This window comes from Pleurodeles waltl, chromosome 8 (assembly GCF_031143425.1).
Source record: "Pleurodeles waltl isolate 20211129_DDA chromosome 8, aPleWal1.hap1.20221129, whole genome shotgun sequence".
NCBI lineage: Eukaryota > Metazoa > Chordata > Amphibia > Caudata > Salamandridae > Pleurodeles > Pleurodeles waltl.
In genome coordinates this window covers 881137493-881155348 of record NC_090447.1, presented here as the reverse complement: position 1 = coordinate 881155348, position 17856 = coordinate 881137493, and the positions used below count along the sequence as shown (strand labels likewise).

The 17856-nt window shown below is 43.7% G+C and overlaps 1 protein-coding gene across 1 annotated transcript in view; it reads right to left on the bottom strand.

Moving 5' to 3' along the window:
* STK24 (serine/threonine kinase 24) overlaps nucleotides 1-17856 on the bottom strand; it is a 665456-nt gene that overhangs the window by 40985 nt on the left and 606615 nt on the right. Inside the window, exon 9 of the mRNA XM_069205177.1 lies at nucleotides 17190-17258. Within this exon, the coding sequence (XP_069061278.1) occupies nucleotides 17190-17258 (69 nt within the window). The remainder of the gene's footprint in view (nucleotides 1-17189; nucleotides 17259-17856) is intronic.

Below are 17856 nucleotides of genomic sequence, written 5' to 3'. Positions count from 1 at the left end.
AATTGTACAAAAGGACATTATGCTATATGCAGTACATCGCAGGTAAGTTTTGCTATATTTACACTGAGAGTCACTACAGAGCATGGGATATTACTTTTCAGTTAAGTAAACTTAAGTATTAAAGTATGTAAGTACTAAGGGGCATATTTATACTCTGTGCCGAATTTGCGTCAAAAATTTTGACGCAAATTCAGCGCAAACCTTACACCATATTTATTCTATGACACCCGACTCCGCGAACGTCAAAATTCCTCTGTGTGCGTCATTTTCTGGATGCGGGAGACCGCCTTGCGTTAATGACATGCAAGGTAGGCGTTCCCGTCCCAAAAATGACTTTAAGGCCTGTGCGCCTTATTTATACTCCCATGTCAGAGTAAAAAATCATGGCTCTACCCGGACTTGCGCCATTTTTTTATGTACAACCCCATTTGAAATGACTCCTGTCTTAGCAAAGGATTATACCCTGTATAACAGGAGGGGGCAGGCCTTAAAAAACGTCACCCAGCCAGATGTGCACCATTTTTTAACGCCTGGGTCAGGGCAGGGACAGGGTAACTTTGGCCCCCCTACATGCCACTGTGCCCAATGGCCATGCCCAGGGGCAGGGGGGCACGACTCCTGTCTTTGCTAAGACAGGAGTCATTTCAAATGGGGTTGTGCATAAAAAAATGGCGCAAGTCCGGGTAGAGCCATGATTTTTTACTCTAACCTGACTTGCACCATTTTTGGATGCACAACCCCCATTTTTCCCTACGCCAGCGCTGCCTGGTTATAGTCATTTTTTTTCCCTCTGACCAGTCCGCAGCGCCGGCTAATGTCAATCCATAAATAAGGCACCTGCCTGGTGCATTGGAATGGCGTTAGCCAGCGGTACATTTTTAGACGCAAACCAGCCCTGGTTTGCTTCAAAAAGTATAAATATGGGCCCAAGTATTAAAATGTAAAACTTTTTACACAGACACACTCGAAAAACAAGGGGAAATGGTTAAGGGCATAAAATACATATAGCTTTAAAAAACAGTAACTTTAAATAATTTAAAATGATTAAGTAATAATTGAAATTAATAAATACAATAGTCAAGTAAGAATCTAGGGATCTAGTAAAAATGTAATAAAATAAGGAGAAAAATAAAAAGGGTTCACTTGCACTTCCACTGAAAAGGCACTTTTTTGCCTATAATTTGGGTACCTGTGGACGCTTCCATATCACATTTTGTACTCTCCTCACATTATGTAAACCAGCATTGCAATTTTCTTGCAGATGTTTGCAGGGAAAAAAGTTACGTTAGGAGTAAATAAAGATGTTTTTTTCCCATTCGATTTGCTTGCCACTACCGAAAAAACGCTGAAATGATTTATGTGAAACTTGGCATGAATGTAGAACTCCTGAATGTATGTAGACTCAGAACTCTGTTTTGAGATATTAGCAATTGGAAAAGGTGCTAAGTGGGCTTAAAATGGTAACACTTTGTATATCTTGACAGCTGACAAGGCATGTGCAGCTTGGAACGCGTAAAGGATATTATTACAATCAATTCATTTGAATGGAAATGTGGGCTACAAGTTGAATGTAAACTGATCATCAGCCTTGACCAGCTGATAGTTACGGACTCGACTCACAGACCTTTTTCCTGGGCATGGCTGGCTATTACTTTTAAGAAATTTAGAAGTTACACTTAAGCAAGAAGTAAGACACAAGTAGTCACATAAAATTTGTGAACCTGGCCCTTTGCGATTCACAGATGCACAGTATAAATTACAGTCCTCAGATGTAGGCTCTGTGTGCGGGGCTCTTTCCATCGTTCTCAAATTCACTCCTCTCGCCTTCAGTTCTGTCCTTCCTTTCTGCCACTCTATCAGTCACGTTTTACCTCCCTCCCTTTCATGTTCTTTGTGTGCCCTCTTCACTCTAACATTTTAACTCATAATTCTCATCCCTACCACTTCCCATGTATCTTCTGATCTATTCATATCGAATTCAGTTCTATCCTTATCAATGTCTTGGTTTATCTCCCATTTCCTTTCCAGCATATGCTCTACCCCGTCCCATTATCTGTCATTTTTTACTTAGAGGCACCCTGCTGGGAATCCAACCTTTTTGCGTGTTTAATGGATAGTTGGTAGTTTGGACCTCTGCACAGTGAGGGACTGCTAAAAGCCTCTAACATTTCCATAAAAATGGTAACTGTCTGCTGTTTTCATTGGCCAAGTTGACTTTCTGTAAATCAACCAGGACTGTTTACAAAGTGTGGAGGCTACATAGAAGTCAAATAGCACACTTAGCATACATCAAGGTTTTTACCATTTACACGGAAAGCAAACCTGATGACATGAGTTGAGAGCCAGCTATATCACGTTCCAGATTAGGCGTTGAAGCTCAAAAGGAAAACCTAAAAACCTAACCTGCTTTTACAATAAGGGCAATGAACCACTCAGTATGTCAGCTGTCACTGCACCCAGTAAAGGCAATGTCGAGCTGCACTGTGCCCAAACTGAAAACAAGTACGGTACACAAATACACATGCTTAAAGGGATAATATGGGCTAAAGTTCGGTGTTGCAAGAGAAGCCGCATCATTTAAACTTGTGCAGTGTCAGAAATCTCTTTTTTCTAAACCTGGCTTATAAAGAATATGAAGGTCACTGTTGCAAACAAATGACTAATAAAGTGGGCTGCTGTCAGTGTACCTTGGGGGCTGTGGACATCATCACCTAGAAAGCATTGGGTCCCAGGAGGTGGCCCAATTGACTCTGTGCACCTGAGGAGGTCCGAGCGCTATTAAGCGCAATACACATCCAAGCAGCAAGGGCTGCTGTCAGTGTACCTCGGGGGCTCTCCAACATCATCGCCCAGAAAGCATTGGGTCCCAAGAGGCGGCCCAATTGACTCTTGTACCTGAGAAGGTTCGAGAGCTATTGAACACGATACGGGTCCCCGCAGCCCAGACAAAGACTGGGTCAAGACTTGGCTCGTCTGCGCCAGTCCATGGCCAGACAAGGCTTGGCAACCCCTCTTTCATTTGGCTTCACATATGTAATAAGATAATACAGGGGATACTTTTACATTTATTTAGATCATGGGCAAAAGGAAATTGAAAGGCCCATGGGCTGCTAATACAAAGATATCAGAGACGTCTACTAACATGGCTATGTCCACCATAACTAATTATTTACCAACAGTAATGGGTGTTCTTGACTACGAAATTGAGCTGGTCGATGATCAGAATAAGGCTGTGAGGAGATCCTCCCCGCCAGCGACTGATGCAAAAGCTGTAACTCCCTCAGTGGAGCCTATTGAGGACACAATAGACTTGACCACTGATCCGCAGAGTAATATTGTGGCCCAGGTTCAGGTAATGACTGGTTTGAATTTAGACGTTGTTGGCCGGCAGTTTGGGCCTGCCGTAAGTGACACTCATGACCTTAATGCCTTGGTGGTCGAAATGCTGGGGGATGGTTTGACTCATGCTGGGGACTTGCAGGCAGTCACTACTGCGCCTTCCCGTTCTCAATCCATTATCTGCCATCCAAACATTCTTCGTCGAAACAAACAACAATCAGCTAAAAAGAAGCCTCCTAGTCAGCCGGATGCTCAGAATGTTTTCACAGTACCACCCGAATTGATTGCAAGTCACGGCGCACAAACAACTAGCACTGACTATATTTGTGCTCTGGTTAAATCTTGTGATAGGATTGTGTCACTGATCGTTGATTTGAAGAAGGAGCTGCTTACCAAGTTAGAACTAAGCCTAGGGAATATTGTAGGTATAAGTTCTCAAGGCCAGGAGGAGAGTCCTGTAAATAAAACCAATATTCTCCACAATAAGTCAGCAGACCTCCATTTTCGTGACTGCTTTTAAATAAAGCAGTTTTTTTTTTCAAGTGTAGCCCGTTTTCCTTAAAGAAAAACGAGCTGCACTTAAAAAAAAATCCGAAACCTTTTGTTTCGGTATTTTTTCAGGGCAGGTAGTGGTCCCTTGGACCACTACCTGCCCTGAAAAAATTATTTGGGGTCCAGTCACAAAGGGGAAGGGGTCCCATGGGGACCCCTTCCCGTTTGCGAGTGGGTTACCATCCACTTCAAGTGGATGGTAACTGCGACTCCTACGCGGTCGCAAATGGAGTTGCATACCACTGCGACTCGCAAATAGGAAGGGAACACCCCTTCCTATTTGCGACTCTGAAATGCATTTTGCGAGTCGGTCCGGACTCGCAAAATGCATTTCTGCATAGCAAACTCAGGTTTGTGACTCGCAAACGGCAATTTTCGCCGTTTGCGACTCGCAAACCGTTTTCTACATCTGGCCCTAAATTCGCAAATTGTGCCATTAAAGTCTCCAGCCCACAGGGTACACATAGGACGAGAAAAGGATTTTGCCTCCCCAGTTGCCTCATTCAACATATCTGCAACACCAAAGTTCCATTAATCAAAAATATTGTGATAAAAATTAACCACCACAAAATCCACCAACCTTGTTATTAAAGCAGCTGGAACAAAGGTGAAAAATTCAGAAGCTTCACCTTTACAAAACCACAATTATGTGAAATTAGGCAGGCCAACCCTCCTTTAGCCCTGCTGGAAGGAGTGGGGAAGGCCGGGGGTACATAAAGAACGGTACCCATTGATATGAAAATCAGTCACTGACCGAGTCTCCTGCAGGCAGACCATCTCATAACATCAACAAAGTCCTGCCAATCCTGACTGCCCAATTTGGACCGAATCCCTGCAACATTCTAAGACAATACATTAAATTCCCAGCAGTAGAGGCCATAGGGACTTCCTTCCCTGATCCTGGGATCTCAAGGCTTTCCGTTGATGCAAAGGAAGGGAGAACCCTCACCGGGGAGTAGTCAAGATCTAGCAGTGAACTTATAATGGGGTCATCAGGATCTAAAGTATGTGGAAGTCAATCGTTCTCCTCAAGATTAATCAAGGGAGAAAAACTATTATTTAAATGCAATTGGGGCAACTTTCAAGGGGGGGTGACAGTTAAGAATGTAACCCAGGGCTAGCCATTGAGACCCTCTGTGGGGTCAGCCAAGGTGCATAAAAATAACCTAAGGGCAACGCCCCTATGCGGCGATAAGAATCCAATGGGCCTTTTAAGGAACATAATAGCTGCCTCACGAGACCAGGAGACCCAGTATTTAAAACCACACAATCCATATCAGGAAGTACTCCGCGAAACCCAATGCACGCCACCCACATGACTATCAAGATCTCAGAAGATATATCTCTTAGCCTCCCCATGTTGACGGCAAACCAATGTACCACTTTCTGTTTTAAATACCCATCCCTTTCAATTTCCCCACCCACCAAGATGGGGAGTTGGTCCAGAACAATAATATATGGAATTGACTCGGGGGGGGGGGAATATAAGTGTGGTTTACGTGACAAATTGGACACAGCTTATGGTGGGTGAGCCACTGCCTCAGGACGATTAAGGCCCATATTTATGGGACGATGATGGAGCTCCATGCTACGCCAATTGGCAGCGCCACGCTCCGTCATTTTCAAAACGCAAGAATGCACCGTATTTAAGTGAATACGACGCACCTCTGTGTTGTTCCTTGTGCTGGCGCTAAATTTAGCTGCCATTGCAGGCATCCTTGCACCATTGTGCAAGGATGTCTGCGTTGAGGGGCGTGATTGTTTATGTGCGGGAAGGTGTTCCTTCCCGCACATAAACAATCATTAATGGCACTTTGGCACTTCTGTATGCACAGAAGTGCCAAAGCGTCATTTTCAAATGATTGTTTATGTGCAAGAAGGGACACCTTCCCGCACATAAACAATAATGTCTGGCATTTTTCTCTTTCTATGCAAAAAAACAAAAAACGAGGGCGAATAAAAGCGTTCCTCCTCGTTGTGTCTTGCTAACGCCACCCCTGAGTGTGGCATTAGATGGTGGGGCTGCCTCAGGTTTACGAAATCTTGTAAATCTGAGGCAGCGTCAAAATGCAATGGGTGTTGCTGTGAAATGCCCATAGCAACACCCATTGCACGCCCCTTTGACACAGATAACTGTGAGGAAGGGAAAAATGAAAAAGCATCACATAGGGAGAAAGTAGAAAGCTGCAAGAGTGAGCTGAAGGGGCAGGGAGTGGCTTTATGTGGATTAAAGAGGCCCGAGATGGCTTCAGGATTACAATGCCTCAGTATTATGTGTTCACACATTTAATTGCAGCAGCCGCTTGTTTAAGAGGAGGGCTTTGGGCACCGGCACCTTTTTATTTACAAATTAAGCACTGGATTAGCGCCATTGGAGCGTCACGTAAAGTGATGCTCCAGTAGTGCTAGGGGCTCATAAATATGCCCCTAAATGCCTTTGTCTGCGTGCTAACCTGGTTTGAGTTTAAGGACTCGCAATAGGACAATGGTTGTGCTTCCAGTGTCTTATTGAACTGTTTCTGTCCCACAGTGGAGTTAAGATGGAAATTCCCCAAAGATGACGAGTGCAGCTCGTTTTTCTTTAAGGAAAACGGGCTACACTTGAAAAAAAAAAACTGGTTTATTTAAAAGCAGTCACGAACATGGAGGTCTGCTGACTACAGCAGGCCTCCATATCAGTGAGTGCCCATAGTCGCTATGGGGCCGCAATTTGCGACCCACCTCATTAATATTAATGAGGTGGGTCTTTGCGACCCCATAGCGACTCGCAGACGGTGTCTGAGACACCGTTCTGCATTGCAAATTGCGAGTTGCAATTTGCGAGTCGCTCGGACTCGCAAATTGCAAGTCGCAATTTGCAAAGTTGCTACATCTGGCCCTTAGTAACTCTAGGGTATGTGGCTTAGAAAACGAGAGGGGTCAGTCAATTACACATTTTTTAAATTCTCAATATGGGGAAGCTGTAAATAATATTGTCATTATTAATGATTTAATTTTTCTGTCTGAATGTGGTTGCAAAAACCTTCCTGTTTTCCCCACCTTTTTAGGGGGAAACAAGCCGAGTACAATCACTTTTATGTTGCTATCTGGGTCAAGGATTTTCACGTTATTCCACATTGCGCTAGTGACCATTACCCACTAGTTATTTGTATAGTTATTAAAAACTGGAGCTCTGCTCGGGCAATGCACCCAGTCCCCATTTTGTATAGTACCACTCAGGAACCTAGACTAAAATGGGAGCAGTTTGATGCGACGGCCTTTGAGGCCAAAGTTGTTAGGGATATTTTATGTTTGATTAACAGCTGTTTGTCAACTGAGTCTACATTTGATGTTTTAATTAAGGACTTTGAGCTTATGTGTCAAACTATATCTACTGAGTTGGTTGTTAAATGCCTGCCCTTATTTGCAAAGCCCCATTGGTGGTTCGATAATGCTTGCACGCAAGTTCATAAACATCTGAAGGCTGTCCTCCATGCCACTGACAGAGATAATGATCTTATTAGAGCTGCCCTGAAGAACTACAAGGCTATTCTTGAAGCTAGAAAGAAAGAACTGAGAAATAAAGCCTTGTCCGATTTAGAGGCAGCCACTCATTTTAGAGACTCAAGGAAATTTTGAGAGGTTGTTAGCTGCCCCCTATTTACCAAAGGCCCGACACTAAAACAGATTGTTTTATCTCTGGGAGCAAGCGGGCTGCTCATTTTACCCGCATTTTTAACACTCTAGGTAAAAAGAACGTAGACAAGGAAAGGGATTGTTTGGCATATAGCGATCTCAACCATGCCAGACTATTTAGTAAGTCTATTACCATCAGGGAGGTAGAGACAGCCATCACCCAAGGCGCTTATTGGAAAGCTCTGGGACCGGATGGAGTTCCTTTAGGTGTCTCCAAACAAAATCCTGACCTTTGGGCTCCAATTCTTGCGAATATTTTCAGAGCAGCCGTTCTTGGCCCACTTCCAGTCACTTGGAAGGAATCCATCGTGGTTTCTATTTTTAAAAAGGGGATCTAAACAGTCCGGTGTGGTATAGACTGACTTTCCCTGATTGACACCACTACTATCCCTGATTGGAGGCGTGGGCAAGACATAATAATATTCTAGCGAAAACCAAACATGGATTCGGACAGGGCCATGGAACAGTTGAACAGTGTCTTAATGTAGCTCTAATCCTTAGTAAATATACCAAGTCCATAAAAAGCTCAATACATCTGGCCTTCATGGACCTGCCAAGTGCTTTTGATACTGTCCATAGCCAAAAACTATGGAGCATGATGGTGGGTATGGGGGTGGAAGAGTGACTTGTAACACTTTCCAAAGCCTTTATTGGAACACCATGGTGAGAATAAGATATGACCTGGTAGGTGATTCTACTGACCCTATTGTTACTACTGAGAGGGTTCACCAGGGGTGCATTTTGTCCTCATTTTTGTTCCTTGTTTACATAAATGGATTAAAGACTTTTTACAGAAGAACTTAGATTACCCAAAAGTTGGTAGGAATTGTATTGCATTGCTGCTTTACACAGATGACGCAGTTCTTCTAGCAAGAACTGCAAAAAGCCTACAAAAGGTACTGGATGCTTTTGTGGAATTTATGTCTTCATTGGACCTAAAGGTGAATACAAAAAAATTATACATCATGGTCTGTGGCCCGAAAGCAACTAAGACTAAGGCCCTCATTATGACCCTGGTGGATGGCGGTAATTTGGGGAAAGGTACTGCCAACAGGCAAGCCAAGCGAAACCGCCAATGTACCACTCCGTCCGCCAGGGTGGTAACAGCCGCTGGGCTGGAGACTTCAGTCTCCAGCCTGGCGTCTGTCACAATCCCACCCTCGTGATTATGACCCTGCCTCTGGCCATGGTTTTCGTGGCAAGCATACCGCCATGAAAACCATGGCAGTAGACACTATCAGACCCAGGGAATTCCTTTCCTGGCACTGATAGGGGTCTCCCCCGCCCCCTCCCCAGAGTCCTCTCCCTCCCTCTCATTCCCCCGCACATTTCCACACGCGCACACACATACACACACACGCATACCCACATCCACCCACGCATGCACACATACATACCCACACACCCCAACACACACTAACATACATTGTGGCACACACCTATTCACAACACACAACATACACAAGTACTCACATTCAGGCATTCACGCACTCATTCAACAAGACTCACACCTGCATGCACGCATTCATAAACAGACACCCCACACACACACAACACCCCCGCACTCAACGCCCCCACCCCCCTCTCCTGTCGGAGAACCTGACTTACCTGCTTGCAGGGGGGTCGTCTGGCTGGAGACGGGATGCGGCACTGCTGTCAGTAGCAGCGTCCACCAGCAAAACACCGCCAGGCCGTATCATTGCTCAAGATATGGTAGGTGGTGTTTTGCTGGCGTGGCGCTGCTGTTGACAGAAGCACCACCTTACCACCGCCCGTCGGCAGTATTCCGCCAGCCTTCTGGCGGAATTCCATCAAGGGTCATAATGCAGGCCGGAGGCTGGTAGCCACGGCAATGGTATGCTGGCGGCCGTCGCCGTAGCGGTAGGTGGTAGTTACCGCCGTAGCGGTAGGCGGTAGTTACCGCCGTGGCGGTAGGCGGTAGTTACCGCCAATGTCTTAATGAGGGCCAAAGACTTTCTACCTACAATGTAACTCGTTGGCCAAAGTTCATAGTTTTTGCTCTTTGGGGATTCTATTTAGCAATCAGATGAATTTGGGGGCCTTGGCTATATCAAGAGCGCAGCATCTTAACAGAATTTAAACACTGCTTTTTAGCTTTGCAGCCAGACTTGGGAGGAAAACTGTTAAAGAATTGGTAGTAATGTACAAAGCAAAATGTTTGTTGGTAGGTACTTATGGGAGTGGAGTTTGATGTTACAGCGATTTTTCAAAATTACAGATTGTTGAGAACACCTTCCTCAGAAGATTGTTGATGGTTCCTGCTAAGGGCCTCTGCCGCCTTCTGTCACTCAGAAGTAAGCCTTAGCTATTTAGAAGATGCTGTTGGTATTGCGCCTTTATTCTTGTAGTCTAAAATATGGTCTACTCCAGAATTAGAACTCTCTAGGCACATTATTCTTGACTATCTGTCACTGGATCATTAAGAAAACATCCCTTGGATACGATAAGCGCACCTTTGACGCTTTGGGCTACATTAAGTTTTTCAACAATCCAACCCACATCCTTCCTTCTGCCAAATTTCTCTTAAAGGTGGCTTACACTGAAAGATCTTTGGCTGCCCGGCAAGGAGAGCTCACAGAATTTTCCCTTATGAATGATTTCAATCTTGCTGCTTCTGTTTTAGATTAGAATGTCAGTTTTAGCTCTCATGTGTTTTAATTCCCCAGTATAGATTTTACCTGAAGAGATTTCACCTGGGCACAGTTCACTTTTTAGTGGCTTTCCCAACTCAAGGTGGATGGTTGGATAATCTTCCCCCTAGCCCATGCAATAATGTTTCAACACAATCAACTACCCATTTTATATTTTTCTGCCCTTTGTACCACACTTTAAGGTCAACTTTTTACCACCCATTATTAAGACAGGCTAGGCCTGGCACTTTTCAAGAACGCCTTACCCTTTTGCACTCACTTTGGTCCAAGGAAACCTGACTGGCCATTATTAACTTTTCTAAGAGGGGCCCTTTCATTAGGAAGACATAGGGTCACAACTATCCTGAGTTTGACAGATGATATTGATTAAGTAGAATGCAAATTTTTATGATTATGTAATTTTGTAGCTTTTTATGAATTTAACATTTGTAATATGTATCCTGATTGTTCCTTTTATGTTGAAGATTTTCTGTGCTTTTGATTCAATGAAATCGAATAAAGATTTATGACTGACTAGCAGACTAATTAAAGAAAATGAAATAAAATTATTAGGCAGCAGGGATGTTTATTTTACACAACACAAGGGTGACTTTTTATAAGGTTGTCAGATTCTTGCCAGCAGCAAAGCCAATCTGTCCAGAAGACTAAAACCCCCTGCCTTTTATCTGGTTTCCTGGTTATTCATCAGAAATTAGATATTCAACACATGCTGTTGATACCTTTTAGCAATATGTGTGAACTGCAGCTGCATGCACCAGGACTGTATTATGTCCTCTTTCCGGGCCTCAACACTGGGAATGAGGATCGAGATTGTTTCTGTGCTTCACAAATAAAACAGTTTAGAGTAGGATGTGCTCTTGCATTCACCACATGCTCCACAGCAGTTGTAACCTCACCTCACCTCACCATCACTCCATTTTGCAGTGAATAATTGCAGAGCACTTATGTACTGCAGGGGGATTCCCCAACGCTCAATTCAGACGTCATCACCGGTTAACTACAGAAGCCTGTCTGGCCTCAGTTCTCTCACTCCTAACCTCAGCACCTATGGCCCCTATAGGGGTATAGCCTCTTCCATGTATCACATTGTCATCACTCCCATATTCAGCCTAGGCTGGGTGTAGGCCAGGGCACAATCTTCCACTGTGGAAGAGCAGGCCATAACTCCTAAAAGCAGCAGCAGTGCACTTCAGAAGAATGCATCAAATTTGCTCCCAGGTTTAGTATCTGTGATCTGCAAGAGCTTACCCATCCCTCTTCCACAACCAGTGCACATGTGGATTGCTGAAGTATGTCCTGCCTTCATTCCAAACAGCAGCATCTGTGTACTGCAGGAACATGTCCTGTTCTTATCAATCTGTTTTTCGATGGGGACGGCATTGAACATGTACCTGGCAAACGACAAACACAGAGGAGTTTGAAGAGCCAGTGTCATGTGATGATCCCCCAGATCTGTATCATTAGAAGAGCATAGTGGGGAGAGTATGAGGGCAATAGTGACCTCGTCCAGTTGAAGTAACCACAGAAAATAGTAACTGTGTCTCAGAGCGCTGAGTGTATGGAAACAGGATTTACTCCAAGGACCTCATTTATAAGGATTTGGCATAGGGCAAAGTTTATTTTACTATGCCAAAGTGAAAAGGTAGGAATGCACCATATTAATACAATACAATGCAGTGCATTCCTGTCCTTTCCCCCTGCACTGATGCTGTTTCGGCACCCTAGAGCCAACGCAGGTACCCTTGCTCCATGGGGCAAGGGAGCCTGTGGTGTCAGAAAGATTGTTTTTGTGCAGGAAGGAGCACCTTCCTGCACAAGAAGCAATCCTGAGAGGCATTTTCCTCTTTCCACATGGAAAGAGGAAAACAAGAGACGAAATAAAGTTAACTCTCCTCATTACGTCTCACCTTGGGAGGCGTAAGGTTGTGGTGCATCCCCAGGTTTACATGGTTTTGTAAATCTAGGAAAGCACCAAAATCCATGGGTGTTGTTTGGGAACACCCACCACAACACCAATGGAATGCCTCCCGAGTGCAGAGTAAGGTGACACAGCGATTTGCACTGCCTTGCCTTATTCCATATGTATGAGGCTATTCAAAGCCATGCAAAGTGGCTTGCATGGTCTCATAAAATATGATTTTGTAGTTTGTGCCCCTGGAGTGTCACAAACATTGACGCTCCAGCGGCACAAGGGGCTCATAAATATGCTCCCATGTTCCTTGAGCCATGGGCACACAGATGGGTAGTAGGCCATTTTCTACATGTTAATATTTCTGTTTTTTATATGCTGTGGTTTCAGGTGGTTGTACGTGATTCATTTCTCAACTGTTAGAAGGCATGGTCCACAAACACATCCATAGGCTTTTACAAGCTCAGGAGGATTTTGGCAACATCAGTTTAGTTGTAACAAGAGAGTTTGACCGTTTTGATGGTAGTTAGGAGGAGCTCAAAGAAGCACTGGTAGGCAGGGAAGCAACTGTTGAGCGTGGAGGTATGCATGCTTCTATGATGAATGGTGATAGCTGTAGAGACAGGACAGTGATTACATGCAGCTTATCTGCTAGGAAATAAGCAATCTTTTCCAGCATAGTGCTTGGATTCCAAGTTGTATCAGTCTATGAAGTAGGGTGAGATGGAGAACTGCATCAAATGCTACTGAGAGGTCAAGTAGGAAGAGAGCTGCCACCCCACTCTGGACAACAGCTGATTTACGGACATCCCAAATGACAATCAATCATGACTTAGCAATGGTTTGGACATTATGTTAATGGTTTTAAAGTAACTACAAAGTTATTTAAAGGAAGCTTGCTCAAAAGGTAACCTTTGGTAACAGGTTTAAAATGTTTCATGTGATAAGCATCTAATCCTTGTTTTTTCAAGGGGAACAACATAAAATAGATGAGTTATAGATGATACTGGCTGGGGTAGCTGCTGATGTTGATGAGTGGGAGGCGTGGACTTCCTTGAAGATGCCCAGGGGCATGGGTTGGTAAGCAACCCAGACTTGCCACAGGATTTCACAAGTCTGGTTAACTCTTCTGCTGTTAAAAAGGCTAAAGACTTACAGGGAGTCTGTGAATGTTGAGGAAAATGGTCAACATCAAGAGGAGGTTCACTGTGTGCCCTTGGGCAGAGGTAGGACTCTAGGACAGTAGCTTCAGTAATAAAGGCAAACATTTACTAAACGTAGGGCAGCATAGGGGTGGTTGTAAATCTGCAGTGCTGTGTTGTGGGAATAGTAAAAAAAAATGCATAGCACCACATTTTAAAATAATTGCATTCCAATTATGTAATTTACTCCATTCATACACATAATGGTGAATTAGTGCAATGCTAAGCATAGAGCTACAGCGCAAAGGTGAGACACCTGGGTCTTGTGTGACATTTGTACTCTTGCCACGTGAACTGTGTAGCTGCACAGAAATAAATGTTACGTGAGGGAATATCACACAGTATTCTGCATGTCCACTGTCTGGATGCATGTGGCACTAGGGTTTCATGTAAAGCCGGGGTGTGTTACTTTAGTAGATATGGCTTTGGGTGAAAACCTAGTTGTGTTTTGACTGTTCCTACCCATTACACACCTCTTATATTCTTTATCAGAGGTTTGGAACTGAGTGGCACAAAGGAAACTGGTATTGCGCTGGCTTCGTCTTTTTGGTATAAAATAATTTTTGCTTAAGAAAATTGACAGATGTGTAATTTGCACCACTTTGAGTTGCTCAAGTACCCATTCAAACGCATAGTCGGTCTAGACCAAAGTGTGCTGCTAAAATTTTACAGAGAAGTTGCAGGTGGGTGATGTGTGCTGTGGGGGTCTTTGGGTTGTGGAATTCTGCAACTATCTTGATGAGCTTCCTGGAAGGGCAGGAGCTTTAGTGATGGGTTTCAAGAGGCACTTTAACGTCGATTTTATGACTGCCTAGCATGCGCTTGAATAATTCCAGAGGCACAGCTTGTCTTTATCCTTACTTTCTTCCATCATCTGTCCAAGGATCTACTCTTCACTGAAACTGCTTGAGCTCACATGTGAACCAGCCAAAGACGAGCTCTCATCACAACTTTGATTGCTGAGGTCAGCCCACCAGCCAAATAGTTCCACTGAAGAGATGGGTTCCACTGAAAAGGCTCAAGACCTACGTTCTAAGACCTATGTTATTTTATTGTCTTGCATGTGTTTTGGACTTTGGATTTGAGAAAGGCTTGGCTGTAGGAAATAGCATAGTGAACATCACGCTTTATTCTTTTTAGGCTTCTGTTTCTTAATGTTGTTTGATTGTGGTAAACATGGCGTCCAGGCTGTGCAGGTTTTTGCTTCTGAAGGGGGAATACGATTTTGGCCAATGTGGCTTGTCAAATCAGGTTTTGAAGTCTCCGAAAATGTAGTATTCTGTGCTTTAAGACAACTGTCGCCCGTAGCACGGAAATACTTCTGCGAAGGATTGCTTGGATAGTGGAAATCTATAGAATTGTTGTACGTGATAATATACACTGACTAATGACTCATATTGTATGAGAACAGTAGGCGTGCGGCTAGTGATAGTGTTTTTGTACACAGCAGCTTCTCTTCCTTCAATAATCCTACAGTTTGAGTTGACAACAAGGTAAAAAACGTGGTAATGCTTTTCCTTATTTTGGCTTCCAACCTGTGCGTAAATCCCGGTTTATGTCCGGGTCGCAAATACGAAATGTAGGTATTTACCGCATTTGGGGCCAGATGTAGGTAAGCTGGGTTTTGTGACTTGCAAAACCCTAAGCACAACAGTGTCCCTGACACTGTTTGTGACTCGCAAGGGGGATGCAAATGCCCACCTCATGAATATTCATGAGGTGGGTCGCAGTTTGCGACCCCCTTGAGACTCCCGGCACTCACAGGGATGGTGGCCTGCTGGAAACAGCAGGCCACCATGTCTGTAACTGCTTTTAAATAAAGCAGATTTGTTTTTGTAATGCAGCCCGTTTTCCTTAAAGGAAAACGAGATGCATTACAAAACTAAAAAAATTAAACGTTTTTGATTCATTTTTTCAGAGCAGGCAGTGGTCCATAGGACCACTGCCTGCTCTGAAAAAATGTTTTTAATGCCATTCACAGAGCGGAAGGGGTCCCATAGGGACCCCTTCCCTTTTGCGAATGGGTTAGCACCCATTTGGTTTGCGACCGCATTCGCGGTCACAAAGCAATCTGGCATTGCACTGTGACTCTCAATTAGGAAGGGGACTCCCCTTCCTAATTGCAACTCGCAAACCCGTTTTGCGATTCAGTAACCAGGTTACCGAATCACAAAACGGGTTTTGTGCATTGCATAGTGCAGTTTGCACGTCGCGAACAGCGAAAATCGCTGTTTGCGATGTGCAAACTGTTTCCTACATCTGGCCCTTGATCATTATCAGATGAGTTAAATACCTAAACTGCTATTACGTTTTGGCAGGTCGAACCTGCGGAAATTTAACAGGAGAGAATCATACCGTATTTACCTTACCATGCAGATTTTGGTGTGTTATACTACAAAATCCACTTGCTATTCCCACCAGTTCGTACAAAAGTCAATGTGTGGAAATGTCACCATCTAGTGTTTTGAAGTGTTTATATCGTATTCTTTCAAAATTTATTTCCACCACACTTCAAAATTACAAAAAAAGTGCGTAATTTGTACTTTCCTAATTCTGATATGTTTTGAAATATCAGTACAGTTAATTTTTATTGTGTGTTTTAAAAAATAACATCCTACAGCATCTCCTCTCACACAGTACCCAGCAGGATTGTCACATAAATTCACTCACTTTGAAGTCAGAGGAAGAAAAGTAAACACCAAGGGCCTCATTTTCAAGAAACTGACGCATTGTCATCAATGCATCAGATTTCTTGCACCTGTCACACATCCCCTAACAACGCCATGGATGTACTGCATTTTTAATACAGGGCTCCCTGGTGCAGGTTTTCACAGCTGCACCAGAAATTCTGATGCATCTGTTGGCGTTAAAGTGATGCATTGCTGGAGCTGCGTCATCAAAATGACGCAACTCCAGCAATGCGAGAAGAGTCCCATTGGAAAAAGCCCTGCTTCAATTTTATGCCTGGCCTGCGCAGGCGGTAAAATTTTGATGCAGTGAAGTCGTAGAGTAACGCAGTGAAAAGTTGTACATTTCACAGCATCAGTACTATGTGGCTTTTTCCGTGAGAACGCCTACCCTGCATACATTATACCTGGCGCAGGTGTAATGTGATGCAGGGCTTTACAATCTGACACACTGGGCCCAATGCTTCAGTTTGTAAACATGGAGCAGTGTAGAGCACTGATTGTGCCACTGCTGCTTCAAAAGAATGACACAGAAGTAGCGCAAGGGGCTTGTAAATGAGGCCCCAAGTTCCTTCAGAAGACAGAGCCTGACATTTGACCTCTGTCTTGCATGCACAGCAAATGTGATAAGACAAAAACAAGATTTAAAGGCCTGTTTGCAGAAGTGAGTACTCGGAAGGATCCAGTACACAGGCAATGCTCTACAAGAGGGATGAACTCAAGCTGGACAGCCTAAAACAAATGAAGCCAGCAAACAGAAAACAACCAACTGTGAGTTACAAACAACAACGCCAATGTTAAGTAATAGATAAAATACATTCCCAGGGAAGCTTTCAGGACGCCCACAGAAAGTAGTCAGTAAACTGGATTGTCTGGTAGGTTTCAACCAAAAAAATCAGAGAAGCTGTTATGCACATTCAAGCTGCTTTGTCCCTTGTCCTTTTTCCATTTCTGGATCAGCATGCACATTTGATTAATCATGGAGCTGGCACCTGCACTTAGAAATGAGACCCCCAATTAGTTCTATTGCTTGACTTAACCCTAAAGAAGGTAAGAGTAAGGCAGATAATAATATGGCTGCTCTGTCCAGCAGCCACATGTGTACACGTGTCGTATAACGAACCACAAGGCTGCCTTACACAAATCAACTTACCTCTGTAAGCAGAGGGGAAATAATTGTAGATAAGCACTCAGATAAAGGCCTCTTTGGAATGTCCTCCACCTTGAAAAGAAACGTTCAGGAGTCAAAAATGTTCATTGAAAATTTCCATAATGTTAGATTTAAATGCAAGTTCAATAAAAAAACACACTACTTCAATTTGAGACAGTTTTCAAGGCTAAAGAAAGCTGATACGAAGCGGTCCATGAAATAAGGTAACCAGATCACAGATTAGGAAAACAAAGTTATTAGTAATTGCACCTCTATGGAACAACGAAAAAGGTTTAACATACATATTAAAACTGATGTTAAATAAAGTACATTCATTCTTCAAATTAACAATCTATGGACTAACCATTCCTGAAAATATAAATAATACTCCCTTTAAGTTAAAAAAACACACATTTTCCATAATCTCCAAGCTACCACGTAAATATTAACCACTTTTAGTGTTCACCTTATGCTGTCATTAAATAGGGGCACTGGGCACAAACAGGGACAGTTTACAACTGCCCTATTACAAAGAATGAGCTGCCCCCATAACAGCCGCAAACTCACGCTGCCCTCAAGTGATATACGGAGCACCTGCTTCAAAGACGCTCTGTGTTTCACAGTACAGGAGGTATGACGAATACACTTTGAATAGGGGAGAGAGATCCCC